This window comes from Bubalus bubalis, chromosome 4 (genome assembly GCF_019923935.1).
Source record: "Bubalus bubalis isolate 160015118507 breed Murrah chromosome 4, NDDB_SH_1, whole genome shotgun sequence".
NCBI lineage: Eukaryota > Metazoa > Chordata > Mammalia > Artiodactyla > Bovidae > Bubalus > Bubalus bubalis.
Window position 1 is genome coordinate 100967752 of NC_059160.1, and position 19680 is coordinate 100987431.

Here is a 19680-nt window from a genome sequence, read left to right on the forward strand (position 1 = left end):
TCCTGGTTTGTTTCAAAAGATGTTGGATTAGCATTTAACACCTCATCGGTCACTAAAGCCCAGGCAGTTTACCAGCCCCAACAGAGCCTCGGCTAAAAGAACATCAGAGCAAACAGAGCTGGTCTTTTAAAACTGGCAAACAAATGCCACACACACTGCCTAAGGCGGGGAGGGGGGGGGTGGGGTGGGCAATGGTGAACTCCAGTGCAAATGAGTTTAAAAGGAAGAAAAGGGAAAAAGTCAGCACAAGTTTCTCTAAAGCTAGCTTGCGCTCACAGGCGTCGCGAACAAGGGCTTTTGTGCCCGCTAATTGCACCATTTGTGCGCAAAAGTTCCGACGCGAAGTGTGAACTCTCAACAGAAGGAAACATGAGACAACTGAAGTGCCCTGGTTTGTGTGCCCTGCTCCTCCTCCGCCGCCGCCTCCTCTTCTTTCTCCTTCCTCCCGCGGAGCCCGCTGTTGCAGCTTGTTTGCACTGGGGCTTATCCGGAGCGGAAATTCCTTTCCGTTTTTGTGAATGACAAACTCATTAACAATTCATCAACACAACCTGTTCCAGCCGGCCCGTCCCCACGGCAACAGCCCCTTCCGCAGAGCGCTCATTGGCTGGCCCGGAGAATGTATCCATTGAGACGCTCGCTGTTTGTATCCATTGAGGAGCTGCCTCGCGCAGGGGGTGTGCGAGCGCCGAGGCCAAGGGAGAGTGAGCAATCGAGGTTTGAATAATCCTAGGAGAAAGACGGCCGGGTGGATTTGAGGTGCAGTCTTGGAGGGAGGGATTAGGAGCCGCTGGACTTTTCTTTTCTTTCCTCCCTTCTCAGTAGCACGGAGTCCGAATTAATTGGATTTCATTCACCCTGGAGGAACAAAACTGTTTGGGCAGCTTCATTCAGAGAGATTCATTGACACCGAGAACGAGCGGCTGCAGCCGGGTGCAGAGGGAACCGCCGGCTTTACTTCGGTCTCGCCTGCCCCAACCGCTATCCCGGCTTGGGAAGGGCGAGGTGGACTCCAACCCCGCTCCTAGAGCGGCGGCTTCCCGCGGCGCGCTCGGCCTCTGCCTGCCCCGAGGGGCGTCTGATAGGCACCCCGCCCTTTTCGGCAGCTCGACCCCCATGATAGATACGCTCAGACCCGTGCCCTTCGCGTCGGAAATGGCGATCAGCAAGACGGTGGCGTGGCTCAACGAGCAGCTGGAGCTGGGCAACGAGCGGCTGCTGTTGATGGACTGCCGGCCGCAGGAGCTGTACGAGTCGTCCCACATCGAGTCCGCCATCAACGTGGCCATCCCGGGGATCATGCTGCGGCGCCTGCAGAAGGGCAACCTGCCGGTGCGCGCGCTATTCACGCGCGGCGAGGACCGGGACCGCTTCACCCGGCGCTGCGGCACCGATACCGTGGTGCTCTACGATGAGAGCAGCAGCGACTGGAACGAGAATACGGGCGGCGAGTCGGTGCTCGGGCTGCTGCTCAAGAAGCTCAAGGACGAGGGATGCCGGGCGTTCTACCTGGAAGGTACGAGCCGGGGAGCTCCGCGCAGGGGGGCCAGGCGGAGGACACCGAGCTGCGGGTTGCAGGCCGGGCGCTGGGCCGGCGCTTCTAAACCCACTGCTATGCCAGGGGTTGTTTGCCTGTCCCCTGGCTGCGAACCCTCGCGCGTCCGACACCCACGAGCTTGGCCCGCGAGGAACCGGCCCGCTTCCGGCCGCACTCATGGGCCATTTCTTTCTAACCACCTCTGCTTCCTATCCGAAATGTCCTCCACCTTTCCCTACTTTATGTTGTTCGGTTTTTGATTCAGATTTTGTAGGATGGTTGTGGTGCAGATTGGCACCTTCTAGCCCTTCAAGATATTCGGAAAAGTTGCCATTTTGTTCATTTCCGGATTCAAAAAATCAGGGTTCCCAGCGTGGGCGGGCCCGTTCGTTCTATTCCCAAGGGTGCACATTTAAGTGTCTTTCTCTTACATTTAGTTTCGCGTGTAGGGGGGGTTGGTAGGGTTCTGTGGTGTGTTTATGCGTGCGGCTGCGGCTCTCAAAACTGTGAAAACTACTACGGGATCTCGGGTTACATGATTGTTTTTCTCCTGGCAGGTGGTTTCAGTAAGTTCCAAGCAGAGTTCGCCCTGCACTGCGAGACCAATCTAGACGGCTCGTGTAGCAGCAGCTCGCCACCGTTGCCAGTGCTGGGGCTCGGGGGCCTGCGGATCAGCTCCGACTCCTCCTCGGACATTGAGTCTGACCTTGACCGAGACCCCAATAGTGCAACGGACTCGGATGGCAGCCCGCTGTCCAACAGTCAGCCTTCTTTCCCTGTGGAGATCTTGCCCTTCCTCTATTTGGGCTGTGCCAAGGACTCCACCAACCTGGACGTGTTGGAGGAGTTTGGCATCAAGTACATCTTGAACGTCACCCCCAACTTGCCGAATCTCTTTGAGAATGCGGGAGAGTTCAAATACAAGCAGATCCCCATCTCGGATCACTGGAGCCAAAACCTGTCCCAGTTTTTCCCTGAGGCCATTTCTTTCATAGGTGAGACTAATGAACAATTCTTGCTCAGACTTTTAAACGCAGAATTCCTCACCATTCTTAAGAGGTTAAGCTGTTCATCTTTCTGGCTGCTTGCTAATTTGTGGGACTGCAGGTCTCAAATGTTCCAGGACCATTCTTGATTCTGGTATATCGTCTTCCTTAAAAAAAAAAAAAGTGCCTTTTGACGAGGTTGCAGACCATAGGTGTATTGCAAATTTTGTCTGTTGTTTGACTGACTCGTCATTTGAAAGAGGGGCCATTTGTATGTAGACAGCAGGATTTTCCCACCATCTTTGGACTGGAGGAGGGCCCGGTAGAAGTACTCTTGGTAGACAGGAATCGTAGCATGACTTGTAATTTTAAAAGACTGACCTGGGAGTTGTTTTAGGACACCAAGTTAGTTGTTGGAAAGCTCTGTGAATGTGAGATGCTGTAATCCAACTGAATGTTTCTGTGATACTGGTTCACAGTGAGACAGTGAGGGTAACCTGAGCCCAGCAGGAAGAACTGTGGGCTGAAAGCCTGGAGAAGCGAATCTCCAGGCATTGTAATGCATTTCCTATTACAAAGGAACTCATTTTCAGGCCATGTCGACATCCTGTTCCTCCTAATGGGCTGTCCCCTGTGACTTCCCTCTCTCTTTTCTGAAATGCCTGAATACCTCCATTGTTCGCTGCACAACAGTTGGAGAATAATTTAATAGACCCTTGCAGTCTGCTTGTCTGTATAAAAGGCATTCACGACCATATTGCAGGGTTTCTGGTATTCACATGCTGAGGCAAAGAATGCACACATTAAGGGGTTTTGTGTTGGCAGAAACTTAATACAAAAGCTCCCTTTTCAGAAAATATCTGAAATATGTAATTGTGCCCAGTGTACATGTTTTAGCCCAGTGATACATTTTCTGCTGCCTGCAGGGCTCAGCTGCCACACACAATTATTTTTTAATCTTTAGTAGTATTACTACTCAGGTTTTAGACTGATCGTTCACAAAGGGGGATTTTCGGTCTACTGATATTTTTCCCTTTCTTTTTCTGTTTACAGATGAAGCCCGGGGCAAAAACTGTGGCGTCCTGGTGCATTGCTTAGCTGGCATCAGCCGCTCGGTCACTGTGACTGTGGCTTACCTTATGCAGAAGCTCAATCTGTCGATGAACGATGCTTATGACATTGTGAAGATGAAGAAATCCAACATCTCCCCCAACTTCAACTTCATGGGCCAGCTGCTGGACTTCGAGAGGACGCTGGGACTGAGCAGCCCCTGTGACAACCGCGTCCCCACACAGCAGCTCTATTTCACCACCCCCTCCAATCAGAATGTCTACCAGGTGGACTCTCTGCAATCCACGTGAAGGGCACCCCCCACTGGGATGTGTCCAGTTGATCTTTAGCAGTTTCTCTTAGCAGCATCAGCCAGGCTGCTTTCTTTGTATGTGGCCCCAGGTGTCAACAGGACACCAGCTGTCCGTATTAGACAAGGTTACCACGTATGGCATTGGTTATTACCAAGGGAGAGATTTGCTCCCTTCCTGTTGGAAGAACAGGACCTGCTGTATAGATAGAGGCAGTAGGTTTGCTCCACACCCCTGTGTACAGCCTACCCCTGCAGGGACTAGGATTCGAGGACTTCCAGGTACATACGGTAGGACCAAATGGTAGTGTAGGAGCATGTGTTCTTTAGGGCCTTGTATGACTGTTTCTTTTGCATCTGGAACTGATTCTATATTGTCTTCAGTGAAGACCGATTCAATTTTGCATATAGAGGAGCCAAAGAAAGGTTTCAGCTCTGTATTTGTAGTATCAGTTTGCAAAAAAAAAAACAACAAAAAAAAAAACATAAATAATCAATCAAATGAATCTCATATTCCATTTGATTATTGTAAATATTTGATCTTAAATCACTTGACAGTGTTTGTTTGAACTGTGTTTTTCCTTTGATGGGTTTAAAAGAAATCATCCAAAGGGAGAAAGAGCAGTTTGCCACTTAAAAACAATGGAAACTTTTGCTCTTTTTGAATCCAAAGGATATATTTGCAGCATGCTCAACGTTACCAATTCTGAATGACATTTTCATGGACACCTAATGATCATGGAGACCTTGTTATGGTGCAGTCTTCAGTCTCTTTCATATATCTTCCTTGTGACTTTTTTCTCCTTCATGTAGTTTGACTCTGCCTTATCTTTGTAAATATTTTGATTTGTATTGTCTCAAAGGGGATATCTTGGAAAGACACCAAAATCATGGGCTCACTTTTTTTGTTGTTGTTGAAACTTCAGCTGTGCTAAACAGTATCTTACCTCTGTACAAAATTCTTCAGGGAGTGTCACCTCAAATGCAATATTTTGGGTTGGTTTCTTTCCTTTTTAAAAACAATTTGTGTGAAACTGGAAGCGTGTGTGTGTGTGTGTGTGAGAGAGCATGGGTACTTATTCGATAGGCGACATGCATATGATTGTGAAGGAAGGAGACAAGTGGCTCCATATGTTCATGGTATAAAGTTCTGAGCTGAAATTTTATTATAAGAATGTAAAACCTTAAATTATTAATAAATAACTATTTTGGCTATCAAATGTGTATTTTTTCAAAATCTCTCTTTAATTGTACTTGGATGTGAAGTGATAAATTTTAGGACTTTTCAGTTGGGGATTGATACTGGCTTATTTAAAATACATGTAGGAATACTGGGGCAAAGTTCTCATCTCAAACTATTTCCAAGAAGTCTTCAGGTACAGTTTATGAAATTAACCTTTTGCTTCAAGTAAAAGTGATGTAATGGAAGGGATTGACTATATCATTTCCTATGAGTATGAGTGTGAAATTCTCAGTCGTGTCCGACTCTTTGTGATCCTATGGATTATAGCCTGCGGGGCTCTGCTGTCCATGAAATTCTCCAGGTGAGAATACTGGAGTGGGCAGCCATTCTTTTCTCCAGAGGATCTTCCCCACCCAGGGGTTGAACCAGGGTCTCTTGCATTGCAGGCAGATTCTTCACCATCTGAGCCACCAGGGAAGTTCATATCATTCCTAGGGACAAAATATAATAAGTCTGGCCTATTTAAGAAAACTCTGATGCTCTTGAAGGAAAATGGTATAATAAGAGCATAGCTTTCTGAAATGACAATATTTAGATATTCATGAATAGTCACAAAGAGAAGGCAACAGAATAACAAAATGACAGCATTAACCTCTCTTGATTTTCCCTGACAGGGTCTTCTGCTCAGTAATACACATACCAGGAAGAAAGTAGAGATAATTATTTCTCTGGTTTGTAACTGGCACTTCTACCTGCAAATTCTAGTCTTGGAATAGTAAATGAATCGGATGGTGTCTTCCCTTTCTGGGTTCATGGCAGAGCACAGCTAAGCGTTCTCCCTGAGTCTGGATGTGGCCACAATTTCACATTAGCGCTTGAAGCATCACCACTCCTATCCTAATGTGCTTTGTGCGTAACTAATTTAGAATGTGGGCCAGAAACCCCTGTTGAAAAAAAATTTTTTTTATGTTGAGGTTATTTTGAACCATTAATTTTCAAGGTAAAAGCTTAATATTCTGTCATTTCCCTCAGGACATCCCTCTCCTTGTCTCGAGTGTCAAAGTACACAAAAAGTGTATGAAATCAAAAGAACTAGAACATAATTTCCAGCCCTTTTTGAATGAGCTTAATCCCTTTGTCTGCAGTGGAGAGAAAAATGAGCTTTTCACTCACACGGTACATGTGAGATGTCAGTTGGATTATCTGCTAGGAGGCAAATAACCCCGGTTCTATGGCAATTGTATCAAGCTGTCCCGTGTGACTTTTAGCAGCTAAGCATGTACAAAAGGCAGAAACAGTGCAGAAAAATACCAAGTCAGTCCCTCCCATTTGGGTGCCCTGAGTCAGCCGGAGCTCCGAAAGGAGAAGTGGGTTGCAGTTCAACTTGGCTCGTGTTAATCCGGTTCTGAACGGTTTCCGCTCCTGGCATTCCCTAAACTGCCTCTTCAAAGTAGGGATTTGCGAGCAGCCTTAGCAATTTCCTGTCCAGCTGCAGCTCAAGTAGCTGTGTGCTTTTCTCCTCCCTTCTCTTTTCTCTGATTTCTTTTCTCTTTTCTCTTTCTTCTCTCTTTAATACGGGTGGTGGATAATTTTAGTGCATTTCCTCTTTGTGGATTATCGTCTCCTTTCCTTCTAGAACTTGCAAACACTGAGTTCCTTCGGCTCTGCTCAGGCCGACAGCTGGCCTCCCCGGCACTTCCTCTCGGTTCACTGTGGGCTTGTTGTTTGTCAGTCCACTTCTGAAATTAATAATGTTTTCTGGCCGAATGCCACAAGCCATTACCACAAAGGGGAAGTAACACATATGAATAGCAGGAAGCCATGCAGGGTCACAGTGTGAGCTGAGCTTGCGGTGGGAGCATAATTAAGCCCAGCCCATTCAGCAAGTGTCTGACATCGATTTGGGGGAGAGGGAGCTCCCTGCCTTTAAGCAGCTCAAGCTGTGAAAAAAAAAAAGTTTCCAATAAATTGGTAGCAAATGGTCTTTGTCATCAGTGCAAATAAAAGAGAGGGAGCAAGGAGAGTTTAGGGCCCCCATAAAGTTGCAATGTTAGGGATTTCTCCCCCTTCTCCTGGTATATTGTTTCATAAGGCTGGTGAACAGAGTTGGGGCCAGCTTCTCTCCATTGCCACAAAGGGCCTCATGTTAAATGGGGATTTTTACGGTTCACACAGGCCAGAAGATTCAAAGAACTATTCTCTTTCTTTTTCTTCTCTGGAAGGTGGAGGGTTGTAAATGACAGCGTGGGCCCCCACCTCACCCTGCGCCTCCTTTCTCCGGGCCGGCCCTCGTTCCTTTGGTGCCTTTGTGCTTGCAGGAGCCCCTGTGAAGGCGATCGTTTTGCATCTTGGAGTTGGGCTCACTTCCTGAATGGAGCCCTGCATGGTTACTAGGGCAACCTTTCCCAGCAGCTGCAGCTCCCCGGCCTCCCCCCTCACCTGCTGTCCCCGTTAGTGGCTTCCACAGGTCTCTGAGCCAGCTACCTTTCCTGGCCTTCTGCAGGGAGCTGGGGAGGCGGTGGCTTTCTTGGAGGTTTTCTGCAGGTTTCCTGGGACTGCTGGAGACTTAGAAAATGTATTGCTTAATGGTCAAAATTGGTCTAAGGGTTAATATTGGTCTAAGGGTTATCTGGGGATAGAAATACCAGCACAACCTTCAAAGGAGTGAAAACGGAGGCTTGCTTGACCCAACAATTAGAAGCCCTAAACTTCACTCTCACTAATGAATCAGAAGCCCTGGGCAAGTTACCCAATCTCACTGCATCTTTCTCTCTATCTTTTTTTTCTTGTCTGTAAAGTGAGAGAGTTTTTCTCTTTCATTGTAGGATTCTCTTATCCATTCCAGTGCTCTGGTACACATACTAAATGGTAAAATGAGCTGCAGATCAGGGGAAACAAATAACGTTTACTGAGGCTATTAGATACTGTATTTCATGTACAATATTATCTCATTTAATCCTTAAAGCGGCTTTGAGATGAGTCCTATTATTATTCTGATTTTCAATGAGGAAACTGAGGCAGGGAGAGGCTAGCAGAGCCTGCGGTCACCTCGTGGGAACTGGTACAATTGAGCTTTGAAGCTTTAGCTCTTCCTGTTGCAAAACTGCTTGTCATCAGAATTTTCTCCTCTTTGTAAAGTCCTGTGATGCTGACTAGGAAGTGGTGACCCCATTTCACAGCCGAGGAAGTGGAGGAAGCAGGGGTTAAGTGACCTGCCAAATCAAACCCAAATCAACAGAGTCAGAGGACCCTAGCTGATGTGTCATCGGAGAGAAGTCAGCCTGCCTAGACGATGCCACCCTCCCTCTACTGGAGAAATTGCTCTGTCTTGGGCCTATGGGCCCAGAATTACAACCTGATTTTTCTAAGGATCTCTAGAGCAGCTAGCAACAGGCCAGCTGGCCCTGACCCTTGCCCATACTCCCCTTTCAGGATTACACAAGTGAACTGGCCCCAGAGAGAGTCACTTCCTCCCTGTGATCCAGTTGGAAGAAAACTTGCCTGGTGATGGGGCAGGAGGGGAAGGGGAGAAGGGAAGGAGGGGGAGGGGGAGAGAGGGAACCATGGAGAGCTGCAGAATAAGAGAGGCATGTTAGAAGCAAATGGAGAAGCAGAATACAAGGGCAGATCATGTGAAAGCTGGCTGTAACTAAATATTCTTGAAAAGTCATCTAAAATCTCAATCTTCAGACTTCAAACTGCTTCAAAAGGCTTATTTTGGGTATAAATTTATATGTCATTCCTCACATACAAGATTCGCAGACTTTCAAATACACATACTCCTCGCGTGTTCCTACCACAGTGGTCCCTGAATTAGTCTGGTTTTGGTGATGAAATCTCTAAACTTCTTTAAAGTCCATAATTGATTTCCTAAGAGTATCTAAGGGCACAGAACAAAGTTCAAACAATTCACAAATATTTATCCAGGCCTTGATCTGTGTTGCACTGCTTGGTTGAAACAAGTTTAAAATAAAAAGTAACCGGACTGAAGACTTAACAGGCCCTCAAAGGCTGATGAAGACAAAGTCATGTTTCAAAGTGTAACCTCTTAATTTTTCTGCTGGTGCTCCAAGTCAAAGCGGAAGCCCAAAGAAGCTATTGGGCAAGTACTTGTATGTCCTTATCTGAGGCAACAGTCAAAATTATGTGTGTGTATATATATATATATATATATATATATATTTTTTTTTTTTTTTTTTTACCACCATTAGGCTCCTCTGTCCATGGAATTCTCTAGGCAAGAATACTGGAGTAGGTAACCATTCCCTTTTCCAGGGAATCTTCCCAACCCAGGGACTGAACACAGGTCTCCTGCATTGCAGGCAGATTCTTTACTGTCTGAACCACCAGGGAAGCCCTTATATCCGATATTTTATTTTTTTATATGGGAAAGGATTATTAGCCCACATGTTTGCCGTTTGGCCCACCCACTTCTCTATTTTGTCATGGAAAATACCTTTAGAAACTGTTTGCAGGCTTTTAATAATGAGAAGTTTTGGCCTACCATACCTCCAGAAATGAACTCTTAGGCACACAAAGGGAAAAAAAAAAATATACACGATTTGATAATGACATCCTCAAAAGCACTAAGCCAAAAAAAAAGAAAGAAAGAAAAAATAAAAGGTGCTTCTTCTAACTAGAATTCTCCTTTTCCTGCATTTGGAGACAAACTAAGTATTTATTACATTAAGGATTTTCCACTAAGTCTAGTTTACTTCCTATTGCAAAATGCTAACAGGATAAGGAAGAAAGAGGGGAGGGTACAGAAGAGGTTCTTTGGCAGCACATAACTCCAAGGACAATTGAAGCAGGAATATCCCTTTCTCTTTATGTTCTGGCTATTTTTGCTATGTAACAAACTAGCCTCAAACTTAGTGGCTTAACAACAACAATCAATTTTGCTCATAGGTCTGCATTAGAAGAGATCTCAGAAGGGAAGTCTGGTCTCTGCTCAGTGCCATATTATTTGGGGTGGTTTGACTGCAACCCAGAAGCTGTTTCCAAGATGGTGCCTTCACATGGTTGGCAAGTTGGCGCGGGGAGCTCAGCCACCGGCTGGTGCCAGGGACTTTGATTCTTTTTCACATGGTCTAAATTTCCTCCCAGTATGAAGTCTGAGTTCCATGGGTGAAAAAGTGAGAGAGTCAGATGGAAACTGTGTTGACTTTTAGGATGCAGGCTCACAAAGGTAGTCACACAACGGTCTACAGGATTTGAGGTGAGGAGATGAAGGAGGGGCAAGATTCTGGAAAAGCCCATGGGGTGGAACATATGGCTACAACCATTTTTGAAAAACAGAGACTGCCACATCTTATGTGGAAACTGCTTGAATCTGGGACTCCAAGAAGTAATAATGAGCCCCCAAATTAGTCTCATGATCCTATCTTGAAAAGATTATAGTTGTCAACAATGCTGCAGCTATTCTTTTAATCCAGCTCTTCTTTCTTCTGTCTCCAATGTTCCCAGTGTTGGAATACCATTGAGACACTAACAAAAATTGACCCATGAAATAAAATATGAAACAGTTTGCAAAAGAATGTTAACGCTTTCATTTGGTCCAGAGAAAGTGTTATATTTGTGATAGATTCAACCAAGTTATTGAACACAGTGATAGTTCATTATTTCCAAGCAAAATAGTATTCTATTGTATTTCATAGTGTTCCATTGTAGCAGACCCTCTTACATAGACAGACAGTTGGATTTTTTCCAGTTTTAACTATTATGAGCAGTACTGCTAAGAACAGTTTTGTGCATCGACCCTGATACCCATGTGCACACATTTCTCTGGGAGTAGAAAAGGAATGGAATAGGAATAGGCTGTGTAGATCTCCAGTAATGGCAAATTCTTTTCCAAGTGGTTGTACCAGTTTACAATACCATCCACAGTATTTGAGTTTTTGTAGTTCCACATTTTTGTCAAAGTTAATACTGTCAGACTTGTTTTAGTTGTCGTTCATCTAGAAGGTGTGAAATGGTTATTTACTATGATTTTCACTTTCAGTGGGAGAAGACAATGGCACCCCACTCCAGTACTCTTGCCTGGAAAATCCCATGGATGGAGGAGCCTGGTAGGCTGCAGTCCATGGGGTCGCTAAGAGTCGGACACGACTGAGCGACTTCACTTTCACTTTTCACTTTCATGCATTGGAGAAGGAAATGGCAACCCACTCCAGTGTTCTTGCCTGGAGAATCCCAGGGACGGGGGAGCCTGGTGGGCTGCCGTCTATGGGGTCGCACAGAGTCGGACACGACTGAAGCGACTTAGCAGCAGCAATAGCAGTCACTTTCAGTATTCTGATTCCTCACAATGTTGAGCCTTTGTTTAGTGTTGATTGGCCAAAGGATATGTATTTTATTTTGAAAAGTTCCTGTTTAAGCCTCTTGCCAAGTTTTTGATTGCATAACCTCTATTTTTTTTGTATTGATTTAAGGGCTTCCCTGGTGGCTCAGTCAGTAAAGAATACGCCTGCAATGGGGGAGATCTCGGCTCAACCCCTGGGTTGGGAAGATCCCCTAGAGGAGGGCATGGCAACCCACTCCAGTATTTTTGCCTGGAGAATCTCCCTGGACAGAGGAGTCCGATGGGCTGCAGTCCGTGGGGTCGTACAGAGATGGAAACGACTGAGTAACTAAGCGCAGCACAAGGAATGCTTTGATGTCCTAAGCACTAGTCCCTTATTGATTATACGCATTGAAAATATCGGTGCAGTGATTTTCAAACTTTGTCCCTCTGGTGCTTCTCAGAGAAGGACGTAGGCACCTTTGGTGGCAGGTTATATACTGTATCACTCTGAAAGGTGTTAACCAGAAAGACAATGATAAAAAAGGCAGTGACCAGCCTGCGTAACCTTAAATGGAGGCCTTAGGGAATCATGGGACTTGTGGGTAAAAAGGTTTGAAAACCACTGACTCTATTTTAACAAACATGGAAACAGAGATCGAGTTGAAAGAATAGCTACTTTGGATTACTTGGGGCTGGTGTAGAAGCATTTTGGGGTGTACTAAATCTTGTACCAAGTTTTGAAGAGTGCTGTATTTTTCACAGACATGAAAAGGATGCTACGGTTATAGGTGATGAATTATGTCTAGACTTGGAAGTAGTAAAAGACAAATTCTTTGTAAGGCACGGCAAAAGTATTTTTCAAGTCGTAAAACAGCAAAAATCAGGATGCCCAGATATATGGGGGGGTGAAATTTAAAAACAGTTTGCAGAGAGTAGAAAAAATAGTGACTTTTGGTTGGCCTTGTCTGCCTTCCCAGTAACATCTTGAACTGGAAAAACTCCAGCTTTCTCCTCCTGTGCCGCTGTTTCCTGTGTCTCCTTTACTACTCACACACTTTTCTTTCGACACCTCTGATCATCAAACGTGCAGAGGAATTTCCCCACACCAAGCAGTTTTCTGTGATACCAGCTGGATGTCCCACAATTAAACCACATTCTGACATTATCTATTTAAAGACAGCGGCAGATTCTGTCGCTTCAGAGTGAAACCCCCCAAGACTGGTCCTACCCCACTTCAGATGCTAATAGCAAGTAGAAGGTCACAGCTACCTACCCCTTCAGCCCAACACATGGCCACAGATCAGAGGGTCCCATGACCTTCTTCCCAGGTTCAGTTTGCTAGAGCAGCTCACAGAGCCCAAGGCAATGATTACTTATGTTTTTTTTTTAATATATAATTTCTTTTTAAATATATAGTTTCTTTTCAAATATATAATTTATTTATTTGTATTATTTATTATATATATTTATTATTTATTCATTATTTATTTTTGGCTGTGCTAGGTTTTCATTGTAGGGTGGGCTTTTCTCTAGTTGGGGAGAGTGGGGGGCTACTCGTGTTTCCATTTGCAGGCTTCTCATGGCAGTGGCCTCTCCTGTTGGGGAACATGGGCTCTAGAGGGCACAGCTTCAATATTTGTGGCACGTGGGCTTAATCACTGAGGTTGGAGGGCTCTGGAGCACAGGATCAATAGCTGTGGCACACAGGCCTAGCTTCTCTGCGGCATGTGGGATCTTCCTAGGCCAGGGATTGAACCTGTGGCTCCTGCCTCGGCAGGCAGATTCCTTACCACCGAGCTACCAGGGAAGCCCGTCACTGGTTTCTTAAAGGATGTGATAAAGCATGCAGTTGTGCACCAGGGAAGAGATACTTAGGGCAAGGTCTAGGGTCTTCAGCAGAAGTTTATGTCTCTGTGGTCTTAGGTCTTTTTTAGTAAGCATGTGTTCACCAGACAGGAGGCTCTTGAAACTCCATACTATTGGAATTTTTATGGATGTTTTGTCGAGTAGGCATGATCAATCATTAACTTCAGTTTCAGCCCTTTTCCTTTCTCAAGATAATGGGAGGCAGGGCTGAAAATTCCAATCTAATCATGACTTATTCCTTCCGATAACCGGCCCTCATCCAAGAGCCCACACAGAGTCCTCTTATTAAAACAAAAGACTGTCTTATCCCCCAGGAAATTACAGGGTTTCAAAAGCCCTGTGTCAGGAACTGGGGACAGAGACCAATATATATATTTCTTATTATAAATCACAATATCACACATCTGATTACAGAATCCTACTGTCTATGATGGAGAATTAGCTTCAGAGGCCTATAATAGAGAACAAAAACTAAAAATTATCAAAACCCATGAGGATTGATTCTCTCCTGTAAAAGTCAGGAGGTGGAAAATCCTGGCCTCGTCGGACCACTTCACAGGCTCATTTAAGAATCAGGTTTCTTCTAGCTTTGATTCCCACAGTCACAAAGCAGAGGCTCATGCTGGTCATCACATTCACATTCCAGTCAGTAGGAAGGAGAATGGCGAGATGGGAAAAAGAGGACACCCCTTGCAGAGTCTGTTCCCTCAAAGAATCTTCCAGGAAATCCTGTACCATACTTGTCGTCTGCACACTCAGCACCCAGAGTTATCCACACGGCCATAACTAGAGAGACTGCAGAATACAGACTCTAGTTGGGCACTTGTGTCCCCTAATATGTAATTGAGGTTCTGTTACTGGGAAAAAGGGGGAGACTGAATATTACGTTCTCACTTCATTCCTGGAGAAAACCCTACCCGCCACTCTAGGGGGCAGGTCTGTGACCCAGGCCAGGGCAAGAGTGCTGCATTTTCCCATTTCAGTGATTGATTCAGGGATAAAACATGATTCAAATTCAATCAATCCTATTACTCTCTGGATTTTTCCATGGAAAGGATTTTCCCTTAAGGTTGCTAAGCCCCAAACCTACTGAATTAGAATTGCTGGATATGAGGCCAGGGAATCTGTTTTTTAATAAAAGGTCCGCAGGTAATTCTTTGATTGACCAGTTTGGGAATTACTAATATGTCATATATATTAAGCCAGTAGTTAATTTAATCTAGTATCTCCTGTCTCAGGATCTTCAAAGAACAGTGAAAGGGAGATTGCTAGGTATCTTTCATAATATGAGTATCAAAAGATGGGGCATATATTAATAATTTAGTTCTAACTGCACAGTAAGATTTTAGGTGCCCCTGACCATAGACTCTCTTAGAACTATGATTTTTTCTAGTTTATTATTTGCCCTATACCATAGCATTTGAAAATATAAATCATCTTAGAAATACTTTGTTTTAATTTCACCAAGACTTATAGGTCTGCTGTTCTCACTGGACTGTGCTCACTTTATCAGAACCATCTGATCTTAAAGAAGAAAAAAAAAAGAAACTTCTGTGATGTTATGAACCATCAACTCTTGTATTTTGTCTTTTCTGGTTTAAAGTTCTCTGATTTCTTTAAAAATTCTGAAAATTTTAAGTGCCCTTTGGATACATCCAGGTTTGTTATGACATTTTTGAGGTTTAAAGACTGGAACTTGACCCAGTATTTCTGTAGCAAATGAATTCTGGCGTCTCTGTGTGTATGTGTGTGTGCGTGTGTGCAAGCACTTATGAGATTGTGCTTTCTATTTTGTTTTTAACATCCTTCCTGATGATGCTTGCTTTTGTGACTGCCACAATACTCTGGACCTCCTTCTTCGGGGAATGGGCTGCGATGATGCCATCATCCTTTTCCTGGATCACGTCTGCACTCAGAGGCCCTGGTCTCCTGAAAACAAGGTGGGTTGCCTTTTCCTGCGGGCACTACCTGTGATTCCCTCCACTGAGCGTCAATGTTCTCCGCCCACTCACACATCTCTGTGAGATCTCCCTCGTGTTTATTCTTGTTGAGTTGGTATTTAAATTGCCAGAGAGTCTTGGCATCATTTATAAATTTGAGATTTCACTTTATTGATGTCTACATTGCTTTTGGTAAATGATAACTTGTCCACATACAGCTTCATGAAACACAGAATTTTTAATATATCCTCAAACAGAAGAGTGGTTATCCCTTTAATGTGCCCTGATAATATCCATCAGCAATTCACAGGTAATAATAGAATCTGATTAAAAGTAGTGAGTCTTTTATGAAAATATAGCCTCATAAAATATATATAATTTCAAACAATTCTTGCTGTCTGTCCAACTTCAATTCCAGTGAAATTTCTACTCCCAAATCCTTCTCGGAAGGACATTTTGGAATTGCCACTGACTTTTATACAAAGCTTCATATTTTTCAGGCTCTCCTAACACCTTGACAAAAGAAATCCAGAGTTAAAAAGTAAAAAAAAAAAAAAAAAAGAGGCTGGCTGAGTGGACCCATAGAATATCTCAGATCAGATATGATTCTTAGCTGTAAAGTGAAGATTACAAGCTCCATGAATGGATTCCATCTTCCCAGATGAGACCCCAGACCTGTCACTTCCTTTCATTGTGAACTTGAAGAAGTTACTTAGTCTCTCTGAGCCTTGGATGTCCTCATCGGAACAATGGGAATAATACCAACACTTAGCTGATGGACTTGTTGTGAAGATTGAATGAGAAAATTGATGTAGAGCACTTAGTAAAAATGAATTATGATTGTAAGCCTCAGGGGAGTTCATTTAATAATAGACAAAGTGTTTGTTCAAAGAATATTTTGGGGGCTATAAAAAGATAAATTAGATACAAATCTTGACCTTTTAGCCTTGAAATGAAGCTAATAAGGAACCTAAGTCATTGTGGGTACAGAGCAACAAATAGCCTCAAGTTAAGAACATAGATTCTGGATTTAAACTCCTGCAGGTTCAAATCTTAGCTTCATCACTAGCTGGATGCATAACCTGAGACCAGTTCCTTCACTTCATTAATTTTTTCCTCTTCTCTTCTGTGAAAAAAGGGAGATAGTGCTTAGCACTTTGGCTGGCATATAGAAACTGATGTCACCTATTTCCATCAAAGAGATTCAGAAGCAGTACTATAGCAATTGAGAAGAAGAGGGGAATGTTGTTTTTTTTTTTTTTTTTTTTTTCTGTTTGGGAAAGGGAAGCCTCATGAAAAACTTCCTGAAACTGCTGGTGGATCACAAAGTCAATTTAAAAATTTACCAGAGAATACACATTGAGCTTCCCAGCATTGGGTTTCCCAGGTGGTTCAGTGATAAAAGAACCCTCCTGCCAATGCAGGAGAGTCAGGAGATGGGGCTTCAACCCCTGAGTTGGGAAGATCACCTGGAGTGGAAAATGGCTATCCACTCCAGTATTCTTGCCTGGAAAATTCCATGGACGGAAGAGCCTGGTGGGCTGCAGTCCACGGGGTCACAAAGAGTCAGACACAGCTGAGCACGGACATACATATTGAGCTATTACCATGAGGTTGGTCCAACTATCCTTTGAGGTAGGTTTTATAGAGATTTAAAATTCCCGTCTTTTAGATGAGAAAACAGAAATCAGAGCATTTAAATTGAGTCTTTTGCTGGTATTTCTTCACAGATGGGTCTGACTCCGAAGCCCAGGTTATCAACATCTGTTTCGTCCTCCACAGCAATGTGGATATTGCATGTCTCACTGGTCCACTTCCTTCCCAGCTCAGGGATCAGGACATTGGGAGAGCTGAATCCGTCACTGCAAGGCTGCTGACCAGCAGCGAATCAGACTCAAGGAAGCTTGTGGCTTATTTTATCCAGGTCATATTAGGGTCAAGACAAATATCCCGACTTCGTGGTAAGACGAATGAAACAAAACCTACCCAAACTAAACCAAACCAGACCAAACCTATACCTTTTCAGTCACTTGAATGTTGAAGTCCATTGAATGGTGCTGAGTGATCCTGACAAATTCCTCTCCTCTGGCTGCCTTTTCCTTGTCTATTTTCAGGAACTCCAACACCCTCCACGCATCAGTCAAGCTAGAAACTACAGCTAATTCAAACACAAATTAGTTATATTACTTTCAGATTAGATTCCTTGTTCTATCCTAATTCCTTGATGGGAGACAGGAAAAGCTCTAGTTTCAGCAACAGCACATTGACAGACCATTTTCTGATAGTAAAAACAGAAGCTGCATTTTTTGAGCCTTTCCTTTGGGCTAGGCTGTGTGCTATTTGCTGACTATCTCCTCTAATCTTTGGTAACTTCTTCGTGAGGCAGATATTACTCTCATGAAGTGGTTAAGTACCAACTTCCTGATAGCTCAGCAGTAAAGAATCTGCCTGCAATGCAGGAGCTGTGGGAGACATGGGTTCCATCAGGAAGATCCCTTGGAGGAGGGCATGGCAACCTACTCCGGTATGCTTGCCTGGAGAATCCCACGGAAAGAGGAGCCTGGCGGGCTATAGTCCATAAGGTCACAAAAAGTTGGACAGGACTGAAGAGTCTTAGCACGCATGTACAGTTGTTAAGTACAAGGGCTCTCAAATTAGATTGCTGGGTTCAAATCCTGACTCCATCACTTACCAGCTGTCTGACTTTAAGAAAATTGATTAACTTCTCCATGTCTCTGTTTTCTTCCCTGGAAAATAAAAATACTATAGAGAGGTGGTGGGAAACGAACTAATTAACACATGATAGTGTCTTGGTTGTTTTAATTAACTAATACATGTTAACACTTTCGGAGAAGGCAATGGCACCCCACTCCAGTACTCTTGCCTGGAAAATCCCATGGACGGAGGAACCCGGTGGGCTGCAGTCCATGGGGTCGCTAAGAGTCGGACACGACTGAGCGACTTCCCTTTCACTTTTCACTTTCATGCATTGGAGAAGGAAATGGCAACCCACTCCAGTGTTCTTGCCTGGAGAGTCCCAGGGACGGGGGAGCCTGGTGGGCTGCCGTCTATGGGGTCGCACAGAGTCGGACACGACTGAAGCGACTTAGCAGCAGCAGCAGCAGCTAGCACTGTTGAGGAGGAAATAAATTTTCCTCTAACTTCATAAGTTTAATGATTGGAAGCTTGTGAATCAAATGGACAAAAGACAGACTGGCAAGAGAAAAGACAAACTTATAGTCACTTACGTTTGCAGTAGTTCACAGAAAAATATGACTCAAGGAAGTGGTTAAAATTTACGGCTTTTTTTACCATCTTAATAGTGGAAGAGGAGGGAGAGAAGGGCATTTATGGGAAAACAGACTTTTAAGAAAGAAAAATAGACCCTTAGGAGAATAAATGGGAGATATAGTAATTTCGTGACAATGTCTGTTAAGGTCATGTCCTAATGCTGACTTCTCTCCAGCAAAAGACGTCAATTTTCCCTGGGTTGTTAAAGTCTGGGCAGGGCATTTATGACAGCTGAATTCTTTTGGGAAGCTCTGCTTTTAGGCGGGTGTAGGGAGTTTCGGAAACAGACTCTTCACAGTGGTATATTCTGGATTCCTTCAATTCTTATCAAGTCCATTTTGCAGATGGGCAAATGGAGGCTTAGAGAGATTGACTTACCTGTGACCACCAAGGCAGTCCTGATGCTGGGAAAGATTGAGAGCAGGAGGAGGAGATGACATAGGATGAGACTGTTGTTTGGCATAACTGACTCAATGGACATGAATTTGAGCAAACTCCGGGAGATATTGAAGAACAGAGAAGCCTGGAGTGCTGCAGTCCATGGGGTCACAAACAGTTGGACACAACTAAGTGACTGAACAACAGCAACCAAGGCCGTAAAGGGTGGAATTGGGATTTGAACTCAGGTTGATGTGACCTCAGAGCCTTTGATCTTTCCACTGTGCATGATCAGAGATGGAGAAACTATAATCTCGTGGCAAAATTCTTAGAAAATATAAAATTTTTTTTTCAAATGAATTTGACATACCTGGCCTTCAACTTCATCATTTTTGCAAAATGAGGTTTTGAATAATATAACCTTGCAGGGCCTCCCTACCTCAAAATTATTATTGATTCTAGGTGTTGTAGCATAACCTTTCACTGGAGAAGAAATTATGGTCATGTTTCTAAGAATATAACAGAGGAGACACTTTGATGTGTAGAGGCTCATGAGCTTGCAAGCTGGGAGCTCATGTAGTCTCCTCATGTGTGTACACCTACGGATGTGGTTCAGTTGTGAAACTGAGCAGGAAAGACCCTGTGAGGCTTCTGGGCACAGAAGTTTTCTGTCCTGACCTTTCTTGACCCCAGCCTCCATGACTTTCCCTGAGTTCCAAAGGGCAGATTTGAACACTTGCTAATTCAGGAAAGGAAGGGATGCTAACACAAGGGAAGGGTAGCCAGGAAATCACAGTGCAACCTTGGGGCAGGGTCCTGGTTCCACCTCAAGGGATACACATAAGGATGTCTTTAA

At 44.2% G+C, this 19680-nt stretch overlaps 1 protein-coding gene across 2 annotated transcripts; it reads left to right on the plus strand.

The window, feature by feature from the left end:
• The first annotated feature begins 562 nt into the window (after nucleotides 1-562).
• Nucleotides 563-5103, plus strand: DUSP6 (dual specificity phosphatase 6). Of its 2 annotated transcripts, XM_006067018.4 has the most exons (3): nucleotides 582-1516; nucleotides 2095-2532; nucleotides 3577-5103. In XM_006067018.4, exons 1-3 carry the CDS (start codon nucleotides 1117-1119, stop codon nucleotides 3882-3884), a joined length of 1146 nt encoding a protein of 381 aa, XP_006067080.1. In that variant the 5' UTR covers nucleotides 582-1116; the 3' UTR covers nucleotides 3885-5103. The 2 variants fall into 2 exon arrangements, with proteins under 2 accessions (XP_044797778.1, XP_006067080.1); XM_044941843.2 differs by lacking the exon at nucleotides 2095-2532 and having other exon boundaries at nucleotides 563-1516.
• Nucleotides 5104-19680: the final 14577 nt, after the last annotated feature.

Coding starts and splice junctions, on each gene's coding strand:
- DUSP6 (XM_006067018.4), top strand. CDS start 1,117: ATGATAGATACGCTCAGACCCGTGCCCTTCGCGTCGGAAATGGCGATC. Junction 1,517..2,094: donor CCGGGCGTTCTACCTGGAAG/GTACGAGCCGGG, acceptor TTCTCCTGGCAG/GTGGTTTCAGTAAGTTCCAA. Junction 2,533..3,576: donor TGAGGCCATTTCTTTCATAG/GTGAGACTAATG, acceptor TTCTGTTTACAG/ATGAAGCCCGGGGCAAAAAC.